Source organism: Pelophylax lessonae (assembly GCF_965119305.1).
Source record: "Pelophylax lessonae genome assembly, chromosome: 11".
NCBI lineage: Eukaryota > Metazoa > Chordata > Amphibia > Anura > Ranidae > Pelophylax > Pelophylax lessonae.
In genome coordinates this window covers 133930910-133954685 of record NC_138778.1, presented here as the reverse complement: position 1 = coordinate 133954685, position 23776 = coordinate 133930910, and the positions used below count along the sequence as shown (strand labels likewise).

General features: G+C 41.8%; 1 protein-coding gene across 1 annotated transcript in view; it reads left to right on the top strand.

The window, feature by feature from the left end:
- MRPS7 (mitochondrial ribosomal protein S7) overlaps positions 1–15828 on the top strand; it is a 41138-nt gene extending 25310 nt beyond the window's left edge. Inside the window, exons 3-5 of the mRNA XM_082271909.1 lie at positions 14015–14078; positions 15294–15461; positions 15554–15828. Coding sequence (XP_082128035.1) covers positions 14015–14078; positions 15294–15461; positions 15554–15775 — 454 coding nt within the window. The 3' untranslated portion in view covers positions 15776–15828. The remainder of the gene's footprint in view (positions 1–14014; positions 14079–15293; positions 15462–15553) is intronic.
- The last annotated feature ends 7948 nt before the right edge of the window (positions 15829–23776 follow it).

Below are 23776 nucleotides of genomic sequence, written 5' to 3'. Positions count from 1 at the left end.
CATACACAGTAGGGTCAATTTTTTTATATATATATATATATATATATATATATATATATATATATATATATATATATATATATATATATATATATATATACAGGATCCAATTAACCTACCAGCATGTCTTTGGAGTGTGGGAGGAAACCGGAGTACCCGGAGGAAACTCACGCAGGCACAGGGAGAACATGCAAACTCCAGGCAGGTAGTGTCGTGGTTGGGATTCAAACCAGCGACCCTCTTGCTTCTAGGTGAAACCACTACACCACTGTGCTGCCCTATTATAGTGAGATGCTCAAAAGACATGTCCCAAGATCCACTGTGCAATAGTGATGAGTGACCAGGAAAAAGTCTGTTGATTCAAGAAATATTGTGATCCAAACAGTGATAAATGTGTACTTTGCCCCACAACCGATATCCAACACGAAGTGCAATGGCTGCTCACCTGCTCACCAGGAATGGTGTTGCGTTTTTATGGGGGGTCAAACGTCTGAAGAGGGTCACTCCATTATTGGTCAAACAGAGCTCTAATGGTAATTAACCACTTGCCAGCCACCCAGGCCAATTCTGACACTTCTCTCCTGTGTCTGTCGGGCTGGTCCTTCCCAGGTGTCCTATTTTGTGCCCGAGAGCGAGCCAAGCCAGCCCGACAGACACAGGAAAGAAGTGTCAGAAATGGTCTGGGTGGCAAGTGGTTAATTACCACAAGAGCTGCGTTTGACCATTTACCCTTTCACTGCCAGACCCTGTGCTCCACTTTTAAACTTTGCTGGCCAGGCCATTTTTGCAATTTTTTCCTTTTTTTTTTTTTTAATTTTTATTTTTCCCTTACAGCTTTCAGAGTTTGTTAACCACTTAAGCCCCAGAGGATTTGGCTGCTCAATGACCAGGCCCTATTTTGAAATTCGGCACCGCGTGACTTTAACGGACAATTGCGCGGTCGTGCGACGCTGTACCCAAATGAAATTGATGTCCTTTTTTTCCCACAAACAGAGCTTTCTTTTGGTGGTATTTGATCACCTGTGCGATTTTTAATTTTTTGCGCTATAAACAAAAAAAGAGTGACCATTTTGAAAAAATAACAATATTTCTCACATTTTTTTTTTATATGAAATTCTCAAAAAATGAAAAAAATCAAAATTTATTGACATTTTAGGCCAATTTGTTTTCTGCTACATATTTTTGCTTTAAAAAAATCGCAATAAGCGTATTTTGATTGGTTTGCGCAAAAGTTATTGCGTTTACTAACTACGGGAAAGATTTGTCATTTTTATTGTTTTTTTTTTTTTTTTTTAAAGCGGAGTTCCGGCCACAAAATCGTTACTTTAGATTTTATGCGATGTTTATCGCGAGTGGCTGGTGGACATCGGAGCCGCCGGTCACACGCACTGGCTAGGCAGGGAACGAGCGCGTGGGCGAGCGACATACCCCGACTCAAGTCGCTCTGATTAGAAAAAGGTTCCTGCACTATTTTTTGGCAAAGTCGGAGCGATCTGCATTGACTTCTATTATGAGAAGTCGTTGCAAGCCGCGCTGGACGGGCGACTTGATTAGTCGCCTGAAGTCGGGGCGACTTCGAGTCGGATTAGTGTGAACCGACTCTTGGGGCATAATTTATATTTGGGAAAATGTATATCAAAACAAGATTTTTGCTAATAATATATTAAAATCATTATTAGCAGATTAAAAAACACATTTTACAAAATTCCTGCTAAATATAAAAGCTAACCTGTATTGAGTTAATTAACAACAATTGGTAAATTTTAGATTGCACTTCTTTGCGAAATGGTGGAAATCGAACATACGCAAAAATGGAAATATCCAAATTTCTCAAAGTCTAGAGGTTTTCATTGTTCCCTTTCAACTTTCACAGTTTAAGTCCCCCTAAACCATATATTTTCTGAAAGCACATGACCTGTGGAATAAAAAAAGGGGCGATACTGCTTTTAACGCCCTGCGATATTTGCGCAAATGTTTATCAAAACTATATATTCGCTAAAAATTCTCTAAATTAATTTTTAGCAGGTGTAAACACAGAAAATTTCACAAAATCCCTGCTAAATTCCTACTAAATATAAAAGCTTAACCTGTAATTGTGTAAATAAAAAATTAAATATTTGTAAGTTTAAATTACGCCTTTTTTTCAAAATGGTGAAAATTGAACGTACGCAAAAATGTAAAGAACCACATTTCTCTAAAAATCTTCAGGTTTTCATTGTTCCGTTACAGCTTTCAGAGTTTTTAAAAGACTCCCCAAACTATACATTTTCTGAAAGCAAAGGGCCAGTCGACTAAACGGAAGGTGCTACTGATTTTTAAGGCCCTGCAACATTTGCCAAAACAAAATTGTTGCTAACAATGCACTAAAAACACAGAATATTTTAGAAAATCCCTGCTAAATTCCTTCTAATCCCTGTATTGAGTTAATAAATAACATATTTGCACCTTTTTGATAAATAGTGAAAAATCGGACGTATGCAAAAATTTCTCTAAAAATCTGGAGGTTTGCCTTTTTCACTTACAGCTTTCAGAGTTTATAAAAGACCCCTCCCCCCCCCCCCCCCCCCCCCCCAAAACCAACTGGTGGGATGCGGGAAACCCTGCGAATTCAGTGCGGGTTCCCGCATCGCACCTGAATTGCCGGCCGTTCACACAGCCATATGCGAACTGCTGTAGGTGTCAATACAAAGTTCATGACCCCTCCAGATCAGTTTGCAGATTGCAGTGTGAACTGTGATTTTGGACAGGAATCAAATTGCATGGGTGTGAAAACCCATGCGATCCGATTGTGGTGCGGACAAAAAAGGGTCCTGCACGAGTTTGGCCTGAATGCAAATTCAGCCATACAGTTTGGAACACCTGTGCATCCCTGTAAAGGTACGCTGTGTATGCCCGGTGTGACCAAGGCTTTAGGCCCCTTTCACACAAGCAGACCGATAGGTTCTGCCTGTCCGTTTTTCAAGCGAGCCTAATCGGACCACCCATTGTTTTCTATGGAGAGACTGATGCAAATGGACATGTATGCTCCATAAAGAACAGCGGGCTGTGTCCATGTCCATTCTACATCAGCGGAGTGGACGTGGACCTGTCATCTGCCTGCTCTGCGGGGATCCGCAGAGAGATCCCTCACTGAGCAGGCGGTTCTGCTTGACAGAGTCCGCTCCATGTGTTTTTTTTATATATATTTTATATATATTTTATATTTATCTGGTGGGGGTCTTTGGTGAGATATCGGAGGTCTAAACAGACCCCCTATATCTTTTTGTCTAAAAAAAAAAAAGAGAGGGACTTAAAGTCCCTTTCTCTGTAGCACTTTAAATGAAGGAATAAGGTGTCTGTATAGGGGCACCTTATTCATTCATAAACTGACAGTCTGACACATTGTAAACTCTCAGTAATTCTATGTGTCAGTTGATCATCTGAGCTGTCAGTGTACACAGGAGTCATTGTTAGCGATGGCTGCCTTGATCAGCTTCACCAGCACCCCCCAGCATGACAGCTCGCCAGACACAGTGCTGGTCAGCAGCTGCAGGTGGCTTGAGGGATGGGGGTGCAGGAGGCGGTACAGGGTTCGGCCTGCTGGGGGAACACGTATTTTGTGATTTATTTTTATCCCCCCCCCCCCAAGCCCCAGCAGCATCTGAAGTCAGCAGGAGGCGGCAGAGGAGGGTTGCTGGCTTCTAAAGGTAGCTGCAGGGGATCGGGTTTGCATGGGGGGGAAGGGAATCAATGCTGTGGGGCATGGTGAGGAGTGAAGGTAATAGGAAAGGTGGGTGAGGGGGGGGGAGTAGTTACAGGTGACCTGACCGGGAGCGGCGGGAGGTGGGGAGGCTGGGGACAGGAAAGCGGCGGCATGGGGGGGGGGGGCAGTCACATGTTAGGTTAATAACTCTGATCAGCAGATTGTAATCTGCTGATCAGAGTTGTAGAAATTTTCAGCAGAGTCTGCTGAACAATTCTGTTATGAGTTCATGGTCATTGAAGTGACCATGAACTTATAGCAGGGGGGAGAAATGAGTCAGCTGCAAGCAGTGCTGTAGGTCCATACGCTGTACAGACCTAGCAGTGAAAGGTTTAATGGAGCGATCCTCTCCATCCGTCTGACCCCCATAAGAACGCAATATCATTCCTCCTAAGGTGAGCAGCCATTGCACTTCGTGTTGGATATCGGTTGTGGGGAAAAGGACACATTTATCACTGTTTGGATCACAATATTTTTTTAATCAACAGACTTTTTGCTGATCACTTACACCATTGCACAGTTGATCTTGGACACGTTTTTTATTTGTTTTTTGAGTATCTCGCATGTTTGTGTGTTTGTGTGTATGTATATATATGTGTGTGTGTGTATATTAATATATATATATATATATATATATATATATATATATATATATATATATATATATATATATATATATAAAATATAATATAATTTTTTTATTTTTTTTTGGGGACTTTGATATCTCATTTGATGATGTGTAACACCTGTTGATGGTTTGTTCGTTTGCACATGCACTTTTTTTTTATACAATATGTTTTTATGCATGATAGATAGATAGATATATATATATATATATATATAGAAGCATGATATTTATATTATGTAATTTTAAATATTTTTTCACTATTGTATTATTTCATTATTATACTATTGATATAGCGCCGCTCCATACTCCTTTATTCATTTTTTATATGGTGACACTATAAGGATTGGCTGCTGCATTCAGGTTTTTTCTTATATCATATCCTAGTGATTGCCTCTCACTTGGTAGTGCATTGGTTTTTTGTTTTGTATTTTGTTGTCACCCATAGGGAATACTTTTATCAATCATATATAAGCAAGTATGTTTTAGGGCTTTTTTTTTTTTTTTTTTTTTTTTTTTTTTTGCGCTCCTTATCCAAAAGTAAAGTTCCTTCCATACATCAGGATTTTCCCACACTGGCTTTTGCATCACATAGGGTACAACATAAAATATACTCCTGGCTATATTGGTATTTTCAGACCCGCCATCTGTTTCAGCACAGACACCACTTCATCTTTCAGACCTCAGCCTTGTCAAGCCACTTTATTGAAGGCTACAAATACACACACCAAGGGTCCTTCCTACCCTCAGCACCCATACAAAGTGCTGTGCACACCTGTACAGTCAGAATGCTGTTTGGCAGCTAATCAAGGTCTTGGGTGGAGGCATCATTCTGCACAATACTCTACAAAGGCTTCAGGGCCAGGATTTACCAGTCCTGCAGAAAAATTCCAAAGCCAGGTTTCTCCTCTGGAAGCAAACATCCTGGAGCCACTCAAACTTCATGGCTCTGTGCCTTGTCAAACAAATCTAATTACAGTGACCCTGCTATCATTTTTGAAGCACCAAATGAGTGATAGTAATGAAAGTAGACACCCAGTGCTGCCTTCGTGTGCTATTATACTTTACATAATTAAAGGTCCCAAGGTGCTTTTCTTGTGCAAATGTCCACCAGGTCCTGTGGTTGAAAGCTTGTTTGGCTCTTCCTGTTGGTCCCTAACTCTGGTGGGAAGCCTTGTGACACCATAGTTAGTTGTAGGATGCAGCATAGTTGCTGTTTAGTACATGACTAATCCAATATAATTAAGTATTTTCAAATCGTTGAACAGTAGATACAGTGCCTTTGAAAAAGTTTTCATACCCCTTGAAATTTTCAACATTTTATCATGTTGCAACCAAAAATATGTTTGAAGTGGAAGGAAAATGATAAATGTTTTTCAACATTTTTTACAAATATGTGTGGCGTACATTTGTATTCAGCTCCCTGGAGTCAATACTTCTGTAGAACCTCCTTTCACTGCAATTCTTTTTGGGGATGTCTCTACCAGCTTTGCACAACTAGAGTGACATATTTGCTCATTCTACTTTGTAAAATAGCTCAAGCTCTGTCAGATTGGATGGAGAGAGTCTGTGATCAGCAATTTTCAAGTCTTGCCACAGATTCTGAATTGGATTTAGGTCTGGACTTTGACTGGGCCATTCTAAAGGCCCGTACACACGTACCGATTGTCGGCCGTAAATATTCGGCCAACGTCCGATCGGCCGATTGTCGGCTTGTTAGTATGATGCTTCCGACTGCGACTTTTCGGCCGAACAAAATCTGGTCTGCATGCTATAAAATTTTTGTTGGCCGTCACCAGAATGGCCGATCGTCAGTCAGTACAGATTTCGGCCGACAAAAGCCAGATGAGCAAGACTGGGCATGCTCAGAGAAGAAAAAACACATGGAAAGTTAACTATCACATGACATCACTTCTGAAGTTGGTTGTTGTTGGCCGACAAAATTTGTGTGCAGTCTAGAGCACATTTCAACCAACACGACAGCACTGGACAAAAGACACGGTGCTTGTGTACAGGGCTTAACACATGAATATGCTTTTATCTACCATTCCATGGTAGCTCTGGCTGTATGTTTAGGGTCATTGACTTGTTGGAAGGTGAACCTCCACCCCAAAGTCTCAAATCTTTTGCAGACCCGCAGGTTTTCTTCTAAGATTTCCCTGTATTTGGCTCCATCCATCTTCCTATCAACTTTGAACCAGCTTCCCTGTCCCTGCTGAACAAAAGCATCCCCATAACATGATGCTGCCACCATCATGTTTCACCATGGGCGTGGCATGTTCAAGGTGATGTGAAGGGGTTAGTTTTCCGCCCCACATAGCGTTTTGCTTTTAGCCTAAAAAGATCAATGTCCGCCTCATCTGACCAGAGCACCTTCTTCCACATGTTTGCGGCATCCCCCCACATAGCTTCTCGCAAACTGCAAACGGGATTTTCTGTCAACAATGTCTTTCTTCTTGTCCCTCTTCTATAAAGGGCAGATTTGTGGAGTTCGCGACTAATAATTGTCCTGTGGACAGATTCTCCCACCTGAGCTGTGGATCTCTGTAGCTCCTCCAGGGTTACCATGGGCCTCTTGGCTGCTTCTCTGACTAATGCTCTCCTTCAGTTTAGGTGGACGGCCATGTCTTGGTAGGTTTGCAGTTGTGCAATACTCTTTCCATTTACGGATAATGGATTGAACGGTGCTCTGTGGGATGTTCAAAGCTTGGGATATACATATATATATATATATATATATATATATATATATATATATATATATATATATATATATATATAATTTTTTTTTTAAATTTTACCCTGCTTTAAACTTCTCTACAACTTTATCCCTGACCTGTCTGATGTGTTTCTTGGCCCTCATGATGCTGTTTGTTCACTAAGGTCCTCTAACAAATCTCTGAGGGCTTCACAGAACAGTTGTATTTATACTGAGATTTAATTACACACAGGCAGAACCTATTTACTAATTGGGTGACTTCTGAAGGCAGTTGGTTCCACTGGATTTTGGATTTTAGTTAAGGGTATCAGAGTAAAGGGGCTGAATATAAATGAATGCCACACTTTTCAGAGATTTATTTGTAAAACATTTTGAAAACCATTTATCATTTTCCTTCCACTTCCCAATTCTGTGCCACTATGTGTTGGTCTATCACATAAAATTCTAATAAAATACATTTACCTTTTTGGTTGTAACATCATGACATAATGTGGAAAATTTTAAGTAATATGAATACTTTTTCAAGGCACTGTGTGTTCTATCGTGCCCGCGTGTATTTCCAACCTTTTATTTACTGTTTGCAATATACCGTGTTTCCCCGAAAATAAGACCGGGTCTTATATTAATTTTGGCTTCAAAACCCACACTAGGGCTTATTTTCAGGGGACGTCTTATTTACGGTATGTACAATGACTATCTCCAAATGATTGTAACCCGAAAATAAATATCCTGATCCTAAAGCATGATAGACAGCACAGTGCTTGTGCTGTGTCATTTAGCCCTCTCTGTTCTAAAAAGCCTGTAATAAAACAATAAAATGTTAAAACAAAAAAGTTCTCTCCCCCTGTCAGCTCAGAAATCAGCATTATGACATTCTGTAATCCCAAAAATAAACCTTGGATAAAGTCATTGTAAAATTATGTAATCGATTTTGTAAAAAGATTATATAATGTGCAGTGTGTCTCCTTTTTGTAACTTTATTGTGGAAAATACCTTCTTTACAGCGCCGCTGGGCGCTCACGTGACCCTCTGGAGCTCTACTTTCCCTCTCTGAATACTGCAGAGGTAGGGGCTGAGATCAAGGATTTTACTAGGGCTTATTTTCGGGGTAGGGCTTATTTTTCAGCCATCTCTGAAAATCATGCTAGGTCTTATTTTCGGGGTAGGTCTTATTTTTTAGGGAAACAGGGTATCTGCATGTTTGATCTTTGTTTCATTCACCCTCCCATTTTGTCCAGTTGGTAAGACACTTCAAAAAACAGGTATTACCCATAGCAACTAAGTACATTGTCCTTTTCATATTGTCTTGAAAAATGAAATCTTGTTGGAGGCTGGGAGGGGACACCTGCATACAGGACTATTTCTGTAGAAGTTTTATATGGCTAGTATTTGTCATTGTAAAAGTAGTCAGGTAGTTTATCTTATTCAAATGGTTTTGACTTCTTAGTAATATGGCTGTAGAATATTTGCAACATTATTTTTTAATATGAAAAGGAAAGGACCAAAAAAAGTTTGTGTGTTTTACATTACCCTTAACTTCCATTACGTCATCATACCTTTTTTTTGTTACAAACCATTTCAAATGAAATTGTCAGAGTATAGACATCACTGAATTGACCTTTTTTTGACACCCCAGGGATATGGAGATATATATATATATATAGAACTGCTGATATTGAGGGGGTTAAAACATGAAGCTTGGTAATGGTGCACTAGATACAGCGCATCATTCATATACAGAGCATACATAGAGGGAGGAGGTGGTGAAGGGGTTAATATACAGGTCGCATAGAGAGGCAAGATGGAAAGGAGATGTTAGAGGGGGGCATAAAAAGGGTTAAACAATCCTGCAATTGGTTAAAACCCCTCACCATTGAATATGCTGCTGATCCTTTGTTCAGTCTTCATTGATAAAATACTGCTTTCCCCCTTCCTCCTTTGTGAAAAGAAGGGCTCTTATGTATAAACAGTATTACAACTTACATTTGTGATTACAAGGTACAGGGCCACTTGGCTCTGTTCACTGTAATTGTGATCTGAGCTGTCCAATGGCATTAACCACTTGGCCTCCAGATTATTTACCCCCTTTCATTACCAGGCCATTTTTTGCGATACGGCACTGTTACTTTAACTGGCAATTTCACGGTCATGCAAGGCTGTATCCAAATAAAATTTGTCATTTTTCCCCCCTTAAATAGAACTTTTTTTTGGTGGTAGTTGATCACCTCTGCCTTTTTTTTTTTTTTTTTTGCGCTATAAACAAAAAAGACCGGCAATTAAAAACTATCTGCTATAAAACATATCCAATACAAAATGCCAATATGTATTCTGCTACTTGTTTTTGGTAAAAAATAAATTCCACAAAGCGTTATTTGATTGGTTTACACAAACTTTGTCTACAAACTGTAATGTATATACTGGAATTTTTTTTATACTTGCAATGGTGGAGATCAGCAACTTAGAGCGGGACTGCGATATTGCGGCAGACAGTTGGACACTAACTGACACTATTGACACTTGCGGGAACCAGTGACACTAATACAGTAATCAGTGCTAAAAATATGCACTGTTACAGTAACTTACTGTACTAATAACTGGCTGGGAAGTGGTTAAACATCTAGGGTGATCAAAGGGTTAACTGTGTGCCTGTCCAGTGTTTGTGTTTACTGTTTTTACTAGGGGAAGAGATAGCTTTTAGTTCCTGCTTTGCAGGAACACAAAATCTATCCCTTCCCCCCCCCCTGTCAGACAGGTAATCTGTCTTGTTTACATAGGCAGAGCTTTGTTCTGAGTCTCTGCCCGATGATCAGTGGGTGCCAGGCATTTGAGGGCAATAATCACAGCAGACGCGACATGCGTGCACCCCCTGCAGGAAGAAGTGCAGCATCACGTATACCTAACATGTCATGCTTTAAAATTGCGTACGCTCATGGAATGATGACAAACTACAGTACTTATAAAATCTATGTGATCCTGCCCCCAGCTGCCGCCCTGTAGCAGAAACACTGTTATAAGGCGGTAAGCAAGTGGTTAAGGGCCCCTCTAATGGGGAGTTTTCTGACATGCCGTTTTGTATACGTCCACCACTCCACTACTGCTGTACATTTAGGAACGGCAAAGAAATTCACCTAAAAGTAGTCCAGGTGTTAAGGGGTCTTCTTTTCTGTAGATACAGCTTTATTCTTTTTTACATATAGCACTGTCACCTGCATAGACCCTACTACTGGTAATTGAGGTCAAACTACAACCAATTTTGTCTTGTATGGAGTAGGGAAGGGTATTATTTTAATTGAATTTTTTTTAATTCTTTAATTAATATTGTTGCAGAATTTTTACTTCTGTCACAATGATGGTAGTTACTGTGGCTCAAAATGCAGAGAAATTTTTTTCAATGGGGACACTGGCAGCAAAAAAAACATATACAGGGGCATCTCAAAAAATTAGAATATTATTAACCACTTTAGCCCCAGCCCTATTTCGGACACTTTTTGTTCACAAGTTAAAATCAGTATTTTTTCCTAGAAAACTACTTAGAACCCCCAAACATTATATATATTTTTTTAGCAAAGACTCTGGAGAATAAAATGTCGGTCATTGCAAAATTTTTTGTCACGCGGTATTTGCGCAGCGGTCTTTAAAACGCCATTTTTTTGGAAAAAATTTGAAAAATCACATTTCACTGCATTTAAAAAATACTAAACAGTAAAGTTAGCCCATTTTTTTTGTATATTGTGAAAGATGATGTCACGCCGAGTAAATAGATACCAAACATGTTACGGTTTAAAATTGCGCCCCCCCGTGGGATGGCGACAAACTACGGTCAATAGAGATCTCAATCTGCGACGCTTTAAATTTATTTAACGGTTACCAGTTTAGAGTTAGAGTGTAGCTCTTTTTTTTTAATTATTGCCCACGCTCTGGCGATCGCGGCGATACCTCACATGTGTGGTTTGAACAGCGATTTCATTTGCGGCTCGACTTGCGTATACGTTTTTTTTTGTGCGCGAGCTAACGGTGAAGGGGACGGCTAAATTTTTTTTTTTTTTTTTTCCTATTTATTTTTTCTTTTTTTTTAAACTTTATTACAGGTTTTTAAAAAAAAAAAAATCTGATCACTTTTATTGCTGTCACAAGCAATGTAAACATCCCTGGTGACAGCAATATGTCGTGACAGGTACACTTTATGGAGGGATCGAGGGTCTAAAAGACCCTAGACCCCTCCACTACACTTCCCTGTATGCAAAACGCCGAAAACGGCATTTTTGCATACAGCCGTTTTTCAAATCTGCCGCCTTTTGCAGCACAGTAACCCGGACGTGACGTCATGGACGCCGCCTCCGGGTTACGTCATCGGAGACCCGATCGATGCCGTTTCCGGCATTCATCGGGACTCCATCCAGCCGGCGGACGTGCCGGCTGGGTGCTCGGGGCTCCCGGTGGGACTGTAGCCCCGAGCAAAGCCGCGGAAGGCGGCGGGAGGGGGGGGGACGTCCCCTCCCGCCCCCCCGGGTAACGATTGAGCGGCTCCCGAGCCGCATCGATCGTTACCGACGGAAAGCCGACCGTCGGCTTCAAACAACGGTACCGGGATGATGCCTCTAGCTAGAGGCATCATCCCGGTATAACCACTCAAAGTCAGCCGACGTAGAGGTTACGTGACTGGTAGTAAAGTGGTTAAAAAGTTCATTTATTTCAGTAATTCATTTCAAAAAGTGAAACTAATATTTTTTTCTATAGATGCATTATACACAGAGTGATATATTTCAAGCATTAACATTTTGAGGATTATGGCTTACAGCTAATGAAAACCCAAAATGTAGTATCTCATAAAATTATAACATTACAGAAGACCAATAAAAAATAATTTTTAATACTGAGATGTTGGCTTACTGAAAATTATGTCCATGTACAGTATAGTATGCACTCAATTCTTGGTCGGGGCTCTTTTTGCATGAATTACTGTATCAGCGTGGCATAGCAAGGAGGCGATCAGCCTGTGGCACTGATGAGGTATTATGGAAGCCCAGGTTTCTTTGATAGAAGCTTTCAGCTTGTCTGCATTGTTGGGTCTGGTGTCTCTCATCTTCCTCTTGCCAATACCCCACAGATTCTTTCAGTTTAGTTCAAGCGAGTTTGCTGGCCAATCAAGAACAGTGATACCACAATCATTAAACCAGGTATTGGTAGGTTTGGAAGTGTGTGCAGGTGCCAAGTCCTGCTGGAAAATGAAATCAGCATCTCCATAAAGCTGGTCAGCAGAGGGAAGCATGAAGTGCTCTAGAATTTCCTGGTAGAGGGCTGCACTGACTTTGGACTTGATAAAACACAGTGGGCCAACACCAGCACCTCTCCACTCTTCCTCCAGACTCCGGGACCTTGATTTCCAAATGAAACGCAACATTTTCTACAGTCAGTGCTGATTTGGGGAGCCATGTCATCTGCTGGTGTTGGTACACTGTGTTTTATCAAGTCCAAAGTCAGCGCATCCCTCTACCAGGAAATTCTAGAGCACTTCATGCTTCCATCTGCTGATCAGCTTTATGGAGACTTGGCACCTGCCCACACTGACAAAAGTACCAATACCTGGTTTAATGATCATGGTATCACTGTGCTTGATTGGCCAGCAAACCTGCCTGACCTAAACCCCATAGAGAATCTGTAGGGTATTGTCAAGAAGAAGATGAGACCCCAGACCAAACAATGCAGATGAGCTAAAGGCTGCTATCAAAGCAACCTGGGCTTCCATAACACCTCAGCAGTGCCACAGGCTGATCGCCTCCACTACATTGATGCAATAATTCATGCAAAAGGACCCCCAACCAAGTATTGGTATAGAGCAGTGTTTCTCAACCTTTTGTCAGTCAAGGCACACTTTGAAAGTATATTTAGTCTCAAGGAACCCTAGTCTAAGGCTAGGATCACAATAATGTAGGTGGTTGCGGGTGCAGGAATCGCAACTGTTCCCGCACCCGAAACTACTCACAGCTAAATAGCGCTGCTCTTTACAGATGTGTGGGGCTGCTATTTATTCTTAATGGTATCCCCACACATTTAAAAACACAGTGCATTTGCAGATGTGGGAACTGGTTGAAAATTGCGTGGTGCATACACAGAGCGATGGCCCGCGTCCACCCCAAAATCCGCCAGGGAAGGGAGGGGGGGGGGGGCTAGGTTTACTCACCATACCGGGAACACAGGCAGGCGCCATCTCATGACAGGACCCCACGCCACTGGTGTCCAGTGGGACTATGTCGCGGCCAACCCAGCGCAGAGCTAAGGCCTGCGCGCGCTCAATGGCCAGACTGGGGTGACCACTGGATATAAGGATCCAGCCCGGCATAATTGCTCAAAGATCTCACAGGAAAAAAGTTCCGGAGAAAAAAAGACTAGCTAAAAAAAAATCTACATAAAAAAAAATTACTTCCATGCCAGGACCAAAGATCCCAGCAGGAAACTAGGTCCTTACTCCTGACTAGGCAGATTAAAACTGACATCCTATGCAGGAAGAGAGAGGGTGTCTCCTCCGGGACTGCCCATGGGCGTAGCCAGAACTTTTCTCTGCCTAGTGTCCTACTCCTGTAGGGGGCAGTATAACCCTACTGATATAAATCAGTGAGAACTGCATCCGTCAATGAACGATAGAGAAATGTTTTTATTGCAGTGGGTGTGACCCAATTGGATAGATTTCCCTTTTGCATCCTGTTTCGGTGACAGAATTTCTGGCCAAGCAGAACACAAACCACAATTAAAACCTGCTGTGAGGATAACTTTTCTCTGCAGAACAATGTTTGGTCTGAAGTTACTTTCATTAGGTCAGTCCATCTTACGCTTTCCTGTTTTGTGACTTTATAAACAATCTTCACATAGAAGGTTATAATTTGTTGTTTTAAGCCAGGTACTGCATTCATTAACTACTATATATTTCTAGTAAATTCACAAATATGATGATGAAGAGTGGCAACAAGATCCTGTCAAGAACCATCATGAACAAGGTAAGTCTAATTTGTCAATTTATATTTACACAAAGTAAAAATACTTTATTGATCTCTGATGTTAGGCTCTATTCACACCTGAGTGTGGCGATTTTTACTGGCGTTTTTGGGAATTTTTAAAAATGCAAATTGAACATGCAGAACAAATAAAGCATTGTATAAAGCATTCAGCTGTTGGACATCAATTCCCTTCCGTCTAGTACAGGGGTAGGCAACCTTTGAGAGGAGGAGATCTACCCGAATAACATGAGAGATCAAAGATCACCGGTGTTTAGTGCCCCCCTTTTTTTTTTTTACATTTAAATAGCAAGGCCTAACTAAATAGTAAGGAAAAATATGATAAAACGTAACTGTAAAAATATAAACTTAAAAGTAAATGGTGTCGACAGAGCAGTGGAAAGTGTCAGTTTTTTTAGGAGCCCTGTTTGCCTCAGCTGCAAGTGGCTGGGGATTTGGATTTTACCACCCCACCCTAGCACCCTATGTTGGCTGCCTAATACTGGGACTGGCCCTGCCCACAGTAGTGGCCTCTGCCCCCTTTCACATCCCCAGTAGTGTCTTCTGCCCACCCCCACAATAGCAATGTCCTCTGCCTCCCTTCACATATTCATTCTCTCTCTCCCCCTGTCCCCACTAACCTTTAGACGCCCATTTCACATCCCCATAGCAATACCCTCTGCCCCTTTCACGTCATACCCTTCTTTCCCAAAATAGTGCCCTCCACCCCACTTTATCCACCATCCTCCTCCTCCCCCCCAACACACACACACACCAGTGTCAATGTCAGAGTAGTGGATTCATTCTCCTACCTATAGAGGTGTAGACAGAACAGAAGCGGAAGGCAGCACAGCACTGGACAGGGGGCGGGAGCCAGAGATAACTTTCCATAATAAGCTGGTGATTGGTTGCTAGGACTGCCTAGCAACCAATCATCTCTGCTGGTTAACTTGGCCAGCTCCCACCCTCTGTTCTGAGCTGCCTTCCTATTTCTGCTGTGCTGTGAGGAAGGATAAGCAGGGCAGAGGAAGCTGGATTAAAAGATTGGTGCTGAGGTAAGGGGGGTCAGCGAGTGCTCACGATCTACCCATTCACCAACCCACAGTCGATGGGTAAATTGTCATCGACGGGTTGCTGACCCGGGGTCTATAAAATAGTAAAACCGATTTATTTGTGCTCCATAATCCATCACCAGTGTTTGACTATTGTTCTCTTTAGACCTTAGAGAAAATCAAGCGAACGCAGTTGGAGAAATATCACAAAGCCTCCCCTGATGAGAGGGAAAGTATTGAATGCAATCCTTACACTATCTTTCATCAAGCGATGGACAACTGCCAGCCCATCATTGGCCTCACAAGCATCTTAAGAGGAGGGAAATCTTATCAGGTACTGACATGTGACATCACCTGTCCTATGACACACACATTTCACATGCCCCACACATTTCACATGCCCCATTAACTTGTTTTTTGTTACAGGTACCCACACCGCTGACCGATAATAGACGTCGCTTCTTGGCCATGAAGTGGATAATTTCAGCATGCCGAGAGAAGAAGGTTAAGCGAACGCGGATGTATGATAAACTTGCTGACCTTATCCTGCAGAGTTCCATTGGGGAAGGAAGTATTGTCAAGAAAAAACATGAGCTACATAAAATGGCCGAGTCCAACAGGGCATATGCTCACTTCCGCTGGTGGTAAAAGTGGCTGCGCTCCCCTATCAGTACACAAATATACAGTGACCGTTCAAGGACAAGGACCGGAAAAAGCATGTGTCTAGAATAGGGAATTGGTACCAGGCCAGAGGATTGCATCTTTTAAAAACTGGCACCATCGCTGACAGCGCTCAGGGCTTTTTCCATAGTGTGCAAGTATGTACAGGATATTTGCACATTATAGCAGACTTACCCACCACAGCGCCCTCCTCCAGTACATTGATGGTCCCTCATTTGGTAGGAGTTGAGCTCCATTTTAAGTGCAAGTTACTTCTTTTTCACCTTTTCTTCGAACTTAGCCATTTTGTTTTTTCTGTCCTTTCAGCCAAGGTGAAAACCTTACTAGATGTATAAAATGTGAGTCAATTTATTTCCAGCGTGCAGATTCTTACTGTAAATAAGTTTCTAGTGTTTGTTTCTACAGAATAAATATTCTGTTTAGGCATTCTGTGTAACTATTGATTTTTTACAATTAGAGAGAGACTATTTCTGCATTCAGTGGGCTAATCAATAAGGTCCTGCATGACTCAAAATACACCAAAACAGCCCTGACTCATTGAAGCATGGACGCCACTATACTTCTGAAGGTATGCTGTGGTATTAACACCAAGACTTAAGTAGCAGATTCTTTAAGTCAGAAGTTGTGAAGTAGGGCCTCCATGGATCAGACTTGGTTTTCCAGTACATCCAACAGATGCTTGGTTAGATTGAGATTTGGAGGCCAAGTTAACAGCTTGAACTTCTTGTTGTGTTCATCAAACTACTCTTGAGCCATTTTTGCAGTGTGGCAGGTCACATTATTCTGCTGAAAGAGGCCACTGCCATCAGGGGATACCATTTCCATGAAAGGATGTATTTGGTCAGCAACAATGTTTTAGGTAGGTGGTACACGTCAAGTAACATCCACATAAAACGGCAAGACCCAAGGATTCCCAGCAGTATATATACCAAAGCATCACACTGCCTCTGCCAGCTTGCCTTCGTCCCATGGTGCATCCTAGTGACATCTCTCCCTCAAGTAAGCGCCACACACGCACCCAGCTATTAACACGATGTAAAAGAAAATTTAATTTATCAGACCAAACTACCTTCCATTGCTCCATGGTCCAGTTCCACTGTAGAGTGTTCATTGTAGGAGCTTTTGGTTGTGGACACGGGTCAGCATGGGTACCCTGACTAGTCTGTGGTTCCACAGCCCCCTACACAACTGCATTGCCCTTTTCTTTTTGCTTTCAACACATTTTCAGGGCCAATATGTTTACCTAATGCCTTAGATATTCCACTGACATTTTAGATGCCATTGAAACAAACAATTGTTTTATTCACTTTACCTGTCAGTGGTCATAAAGTTATGGCTGATCTGTGTATAGAGGAGTACTAATAAAGAGAGACTTTAACCTTATCCATGCACGGCAAAGTGACACAGGGGTTGATTTACTAAAACTGGTGCAGGTGTGCATGGCAGCCAATCAGCTTCTAACTTCAGCTTGTTCAATAAGGCTTTGACAATAAAACCTGCTTATTGGTTTCTATGCAGAACTGCACCAGATTTTACATGCTCCAGTTTTTTAGTAAATAACCCCTAGTGTCTGCAAAAGCCTGTCTGTGAACCATGATATTCACCTTGCCAGCAGATTACTTCAGTAGCTCTAGCCACAAAAAATGGATTATTTTTTTTTTCTTTTTTTATGGTGTTCATTGAAGGAATCAGTGGAGATCTTGATCCCCTGGTCATTGGGTTGAAGCCACACCTTCAGGAGTAGGACATTGGGCACACAAAAAGCTAGAGTGACCCCTGATGGTGGCCAAACTCCCCAGTGTGCAACTTCTGAAGGTGATGCTATATAACCCAAAGGTCAAGATTTCTGCTGTGTCTTTCAATGAACAAAAGCGAAAATTACCCAGTGCTTCCAGGTATGGGGGAGCATATGACAATGCTCCAGTCTCATCAGTCAACTGATAGGACAGGAGGGAGTGCAGTGGCCGCTCCACCTTTCGTCTGGTCCCAGCTGCAACCATGTAATAAGGAGTGGCACTGGAGCAGTAGCAAGGCAAGCATCAGTTTGTTAGGGGGGCCCTGTACACATACATTCTTACTTTGTACTGAAAGGAGAAGGTGACATTGGACAGTATTTACTAAAACTGGAGTGCAAAATCTGGTGCAGATCTGCATCGAAACAAATCGGCTTCCAGGTTTTATTGACAAAGCTTAGTTGAACAAGCTGTTTGGCTATCATGCACCAGATTCTGAGTGCTCCAGTTTTAATAAACACCCCCCAATAATTGTCTATTTAAAGCGCTGTGTATTCGGGCAATGTTTTTACAGGGTTATAGTAAACCTGGGCTGACATTGCTTTGGATTGATCCCTCCTCCTTTGGGCCAAGCCGTACAAATTGCATGTAACATTTTCAGCAGAGGTACTGGGACTTTCTGTCCCATATGTGGACCAAAATAGAGTTGGGCTGAGTTGCTGCTAAGCCAGTCACAGAACGCCTTGTATTTTATGAATTCATTTAAAGCTTCCTTTGCTTGGCTGAGGTGGAGATTGTGATGTCATTTGTCTGCCTCAGTCAGAGGAAGCCTTGTATTTGTTCCCAAAAACACAAGGCTTCCTGTGAATGGCTGAGCAGCACTTGGCCAAAGTATTTTGTTCTGGGGATGTGAAGTCCACATACTGTTCCCAGATCACTGCTCTATACCAGGGTTCCTCCTGAGGTTGCTAGGGGTTCCTTAAGCAATGGGCAATTTCTGCCTCTCAGATAAGTTCCCAATGACACCATTGTTCCTTTTAGCTATCTGGAAGGGGGTAATTCTTCCCAATGATGAGAAGAGTAAGGAGCATTCTTCCCACTGACTGTCACACTAATGTGTCATAAGTTGTAGATTTTAAATTTTTAGCAGGGGTTCCCCGAGACCAGAAATGTATTTCAAGGGTTCCTCTGTGTTGAAAAGGTTACTCTATGCAGCTGATGCTACATACAGTGCCTACATTACTGACAGCAGGTGCACCCACTCACTATTAAAAGAGTTTATTTAGGCCAGCTTAGTCTTAAGTGTTTCTCCACCTTTTTTTCAGTCAAGGCACCCTTTGTGCAAAATTTTAATCTCAGGGCACCCCATTCTAAAATATGAAATATCTTTGCACTCTAGGAGTTCAGTGTTTTTTTCTTTTCCATCATTTGGCTAACATGACCTCTCTGTTGATGGGGAGGGACAAAGACCTCCTCAGGCACCTGACAATTTTTCTTATCTATCGATGTTACGGAGTGTTAGGATGCTTGCAGAAAGTCTGCATGGTGGTAAAGGTTGTCATACTGTATAATACAAACCTGTGGCTTTACGTAACAAAACAAAAAAAAGGACAGGCTTGATGGCAATTTTTAGGTATTCTACCAAGGCATCCTGGTTGAAAAAGTTTGGTTTAACGGGCCATACACACTATAAGGTTTTCTGAAGACTTTTTCCTTTAGATTTACCAAAACCATATAATATGAGGTCAAACCTAAACACTTTCCATTTGTATGCAATCTGGCAGGCCCTTGCACTACATAGAAAAGGTAAGTCTGAAGGAAAAGTCTTCAGAAAATCTTATAGTGTGTATGGCCCTTTACATAACACAGAACCTGGAGTTCGGCTTTACCATTACATATACTCAAAGATGTCACGGGCTGTAGAGGGGGAACCCAAAGCTAGTAAGCTGGCCATTAATTAATTTAGTATTGTTTTCTGTAGGGCCAATTGGAAATAAAGAGTTGTAAGCAGTGTTAACACTTTTTTTTTTTTCTATGAGAAGTTTCTTATTTATATTGTATACAAATATTTTAAATTCTACAAAAAAAAAAAGGTTCTGGCCGCCATTGTGATCCACCAGCTCCCTCGTTGAAATTCCTACAAGCTGCATTTACACACAGGCTACTGAGCTGTCATGTTTCAACTTTAATACATAAGTCAAGAAAACAAAACTGTGTACATAAAATCTGTATTAAAATTCAAAAAAGCATCCTTTGTCTGTACAGTTGGAATTACAAAGGTACTGCAGAAAAGTTTACAACTTCCAAAAATGTAAAATATGAAAAGAAATCTTATAAAACTGTATGAATGTGTCAAATATGCATCATTTATTAAATCCAGATAACCAGGGGATTACCTAATAGTACAACTTCACAAAGCAACCAATCCGATTTTATCAAATTTAGTGCAAATAACATTTTTTTGATTGGTCACTTATGTTTGCTTTATTAAATAACAGCCCCATGTATCTGCTTCAGATTGCAATCAAGAGCAAACACCTTTCTAAATTATTCACAATAAATGTAACTTTTGTCGTCAGCACCACATAAAGGTGGGAAAAAAAAAAAAACACAATCACTCAAAGCCTGGGAGCCAGGACTGAGAACAAAGCCCCTTCCTGGTAGTTACTACATGTCCGGGTTGTAAGAATACTCTAGCTTCAGCAAGAATTTAGTTGGTACATTTAGTGCTGCCTGCCCGTGTAGTCTGTAATAACTACACCTGAAAATATCCATGTGCCTGCCTGCTCCCATAGCCCAGTCAGGAGTGCATATAAGCAACCTGCACACCCCACAGGGACCATGCCTAATACAAGTGCAATTTCTAAAATCAACTGTTATTCTCTATGGCAGTGCAAGTCTTCACAAGCATCAAAGATATACATTAGATTACCAAAAGTATTGGGACGCCTGCCTTTACACACACATGAACTTTAATGGAATCCCATTCTTAGTCCGTAGGGTTCAATATTGTTGGCCCACCCTTTGGAGCTATAACAGCTTCAACTCTTCTGGGAAGGCTGTCCACAAGGTTTAGGAGTGTGTTTATGGTAATGTTTGACCCCCTGCTTCTCTCAGCGGGTAGGTGCAGCCGTCGGCCCCTTTCCCTATAATTAGTTTGCCAGCTGCCACACCTATTCGCGGCTCTCTGCACAGCCGCGAATAGGTGTGGCCGCTGGCAAACTAATTATAGGGAAAGGGGCCGACAGCTGCACCTACCCGCTGAGAGAAGCAATGATTTGCCTGCAGGTAAATTGTTGGCTGTGCAGAGAACCACGAATAGGTGGCAGCCGGTGAACGGTCAGTATAGTAAATTGGGGCCAGTAACCACACCTACCAGCTGTGAGCCGCAGAAGGAACTTTTCATCAGGTAGCCTTATTGTTAGTCTATTTTATGTGTGGCTGAAGACCATTTCTCTTCTTCCAGTGTGGCCCAGGAAAGTGAAAAGATTGGACACCCCTGATCTAACATCTGATCTGTTTATACTTTTAATTACAAAGGGGGCCCAATAAAACTTAAAGGATAAGTTTACCTTTCGTAAAATGTTACCCCTACATTTAGGGTGTAACATGTTATGAGCGGACAGCCCTTTGCACCCCTCTCCTTATTCAGGGATCTGCTAGCTGTCACAATTTAAAAACAAAACAGTTGAGCAGGACTACACCCACATTACTCATTGACATTGTTCTGGGAAGGAAAAAAGGACAAGGTCCGGCAGCCTGTCGGCTTGTAGTTTTCAATGAACTACCACAGCGCTGTGGTAGTTATTTTCTCTTCCTATCAGACTGTATCCTCTTGCCTGTATAGGATGTACTGAAAGATCTGCAGGAGACCCACATGCAAAGCTAGAGCTTCCAGAAACAAAAAATAATAAATGCACATTACCTGCAAAAGTTTACATTTATGTTTTTTCTTTGTTAGAAGGTAAACTTATCCTTTAAAAGAGCAGTTTTTTTTGTTAAGAATAACATACATTTGTTCAATTTTCAAAAACCCACTTTAAAGATGAACAGATACTGAATTATTGCTGGAATGCTTTGAATACACCCACCTAACAAGTTGTTATTGCTTAGATAGTTTAGGTCGCACCATGCTGTGCTATGCCTTACCTTTAGGGGAAGGGCTGGTGAATCTTCATTGCTGCACATTTACACCATACAAAGTGAACAAGTGAAGGTGTTTTAAACCACCTGTCCATAAGCTACCTTCACTTCCATTGCCAACAATACTTTACCACTGGATTGCCTGAAAGGTAAAATGTTCACCTGTATCAGCCCCACATGTGACAGCAGTCTCCAAGCTTTGCATTATAGGAGGCAGGATCCCTTACCTGAAGAAGTAACTGTTCTGCTGTGGCAGCGAGGAAGCCCAGACAACCTAAAGGAAATCTTTACTAAAAACACTGCCATTGCTGAAATTACTAGTCATTTCTGGCTTCCATACTTGCTTTATATTTAGCATGCAAAACCAGAACTCTCAATGCTGATAATGGTTCTGGGTAAATGACTCTTAATTACTAAAGTAATAAGGTTAGTAAAGCCAGCCAGGCAACTAGTATTTTCAGACTGAGGTCACAAGCTTATTTTTATATGCTTGCTACAAGCAGCTTGACACAGTTAAAATGGTTGTAAAACCTTCCATATACCCAGTGAAGTGACTGTCCTCAGGTGATACACAGAGATGAAACAAATCCTCTTACATAAGTTGTACCTGTTTATCTGCAGTCCTCTCCCCTCTACAGCCTCCTAAAACACACAGATAAAAGGCCATTTCTCAGCTCCTGCAAGCAGGGATCTGATGTCACACACTGCACAGCATAAAGAGGAGAGCCGAGTGTAATCTGAGACTCAGGAAAGTACACACTCTCCTAGAGAAACATGCACTGCAGAGGCTGTCAACCACCTGCCTTGTGCTGGAGGAGGTGGTGTCTAGATAACCTGTCAGAAATGACAGAGGGAAGAGAAAGCAGACAGAAGTCACACTAGGTGCTTTGGATTAGGGCTGGTACACACTACAGAGGGATATGCTCTGTTCATTTCAGAGGTTTACAACCACTTTAACCGCTTGCCGACCGCCGCAAGTAGATTTACTGCGGCGGTCAGCCCCTGCCAGGCAGAGTGACGTTAATTAACGTCACTAGCCTGGGAGGGTCTGGGGAGCCAGCGCGCGCCGCCGGAGGCGCGCTCCTGCTCCGTCATGGACCCCCCCTGCGCGTGTGACCGGCGGACCCGATGTCCGCCGGTCACTCGGCGATCGTCGGGGGAGAGGGAGAAAGTCAGGCGGCTTGTGTGAACAAGCCACCTGTCATTCTCCTCGGTGTAAAAACACTGATCACACGGATCTACTATGTAGATCCGTTGATCAGTGTCCTTACAGCTGAAGCCACAGCCAATCACAGTAGAAAGCACGCCCCTAGGGACACACACAGCCCCTCCCTCCCAAATAAAGTTAACCCCTTCACTACCAGTGTATTTTTACAGTAACAGTGCATATGTATAGCACTGATTACTGTAGAAATGTCACTGGTAACCCCAAAAGTGTCAAAAATGTCAGTCAAGGGTCCGATCTGTCCGCCGCAATGTCGCAATACCGCAAAAAAAAAAAATCGCAGATCGCCGCCATTACGCGTTAAAAAAAAAACAACAAAAATGACAAAAATCTTACCCTTTGTTAGTAAACGCGATAACTTTTGCGCAAACCAATCAAAATACGCTTTTTGCAATTTTTTTTACCAAACATATGTAGCATAAAACAAATTGGCCGAAAATGTTAAAAAATTTTGATTTTTACATTTTTTTTGGGGGGAATTTCATATAAAAAAATGTGAAAAATATTGCTATTTTTGCAAAATTGACGCTCTTTTTTTGTTTATAGCGCGTGATCAAAAAATCACACAGGTGATCAAATACCACCAAAAGAAAGCTCTGTTTGTGGGAAAAAAGGACGTCAAATTCGTTAAGGTACAGCGTCGCACGACCGCGCAATTGTCCATTAAAGTCACGCAGTGCCGAATCGCAAAATACCCCCTGGTCTTTTAGCAGGAAAATCCTCCGGGGCTTAAGTGGTTAAGGAAACCTTTAAAAAGCATAGGTTTTCTTTCTTTTTGGTTCATCCAAGAATCCAATCTATCATGCACAACTAAATGACAACCTTACTGCCAGAGAAAGCACATGCCTCAAAGAAAAGTACCCATGT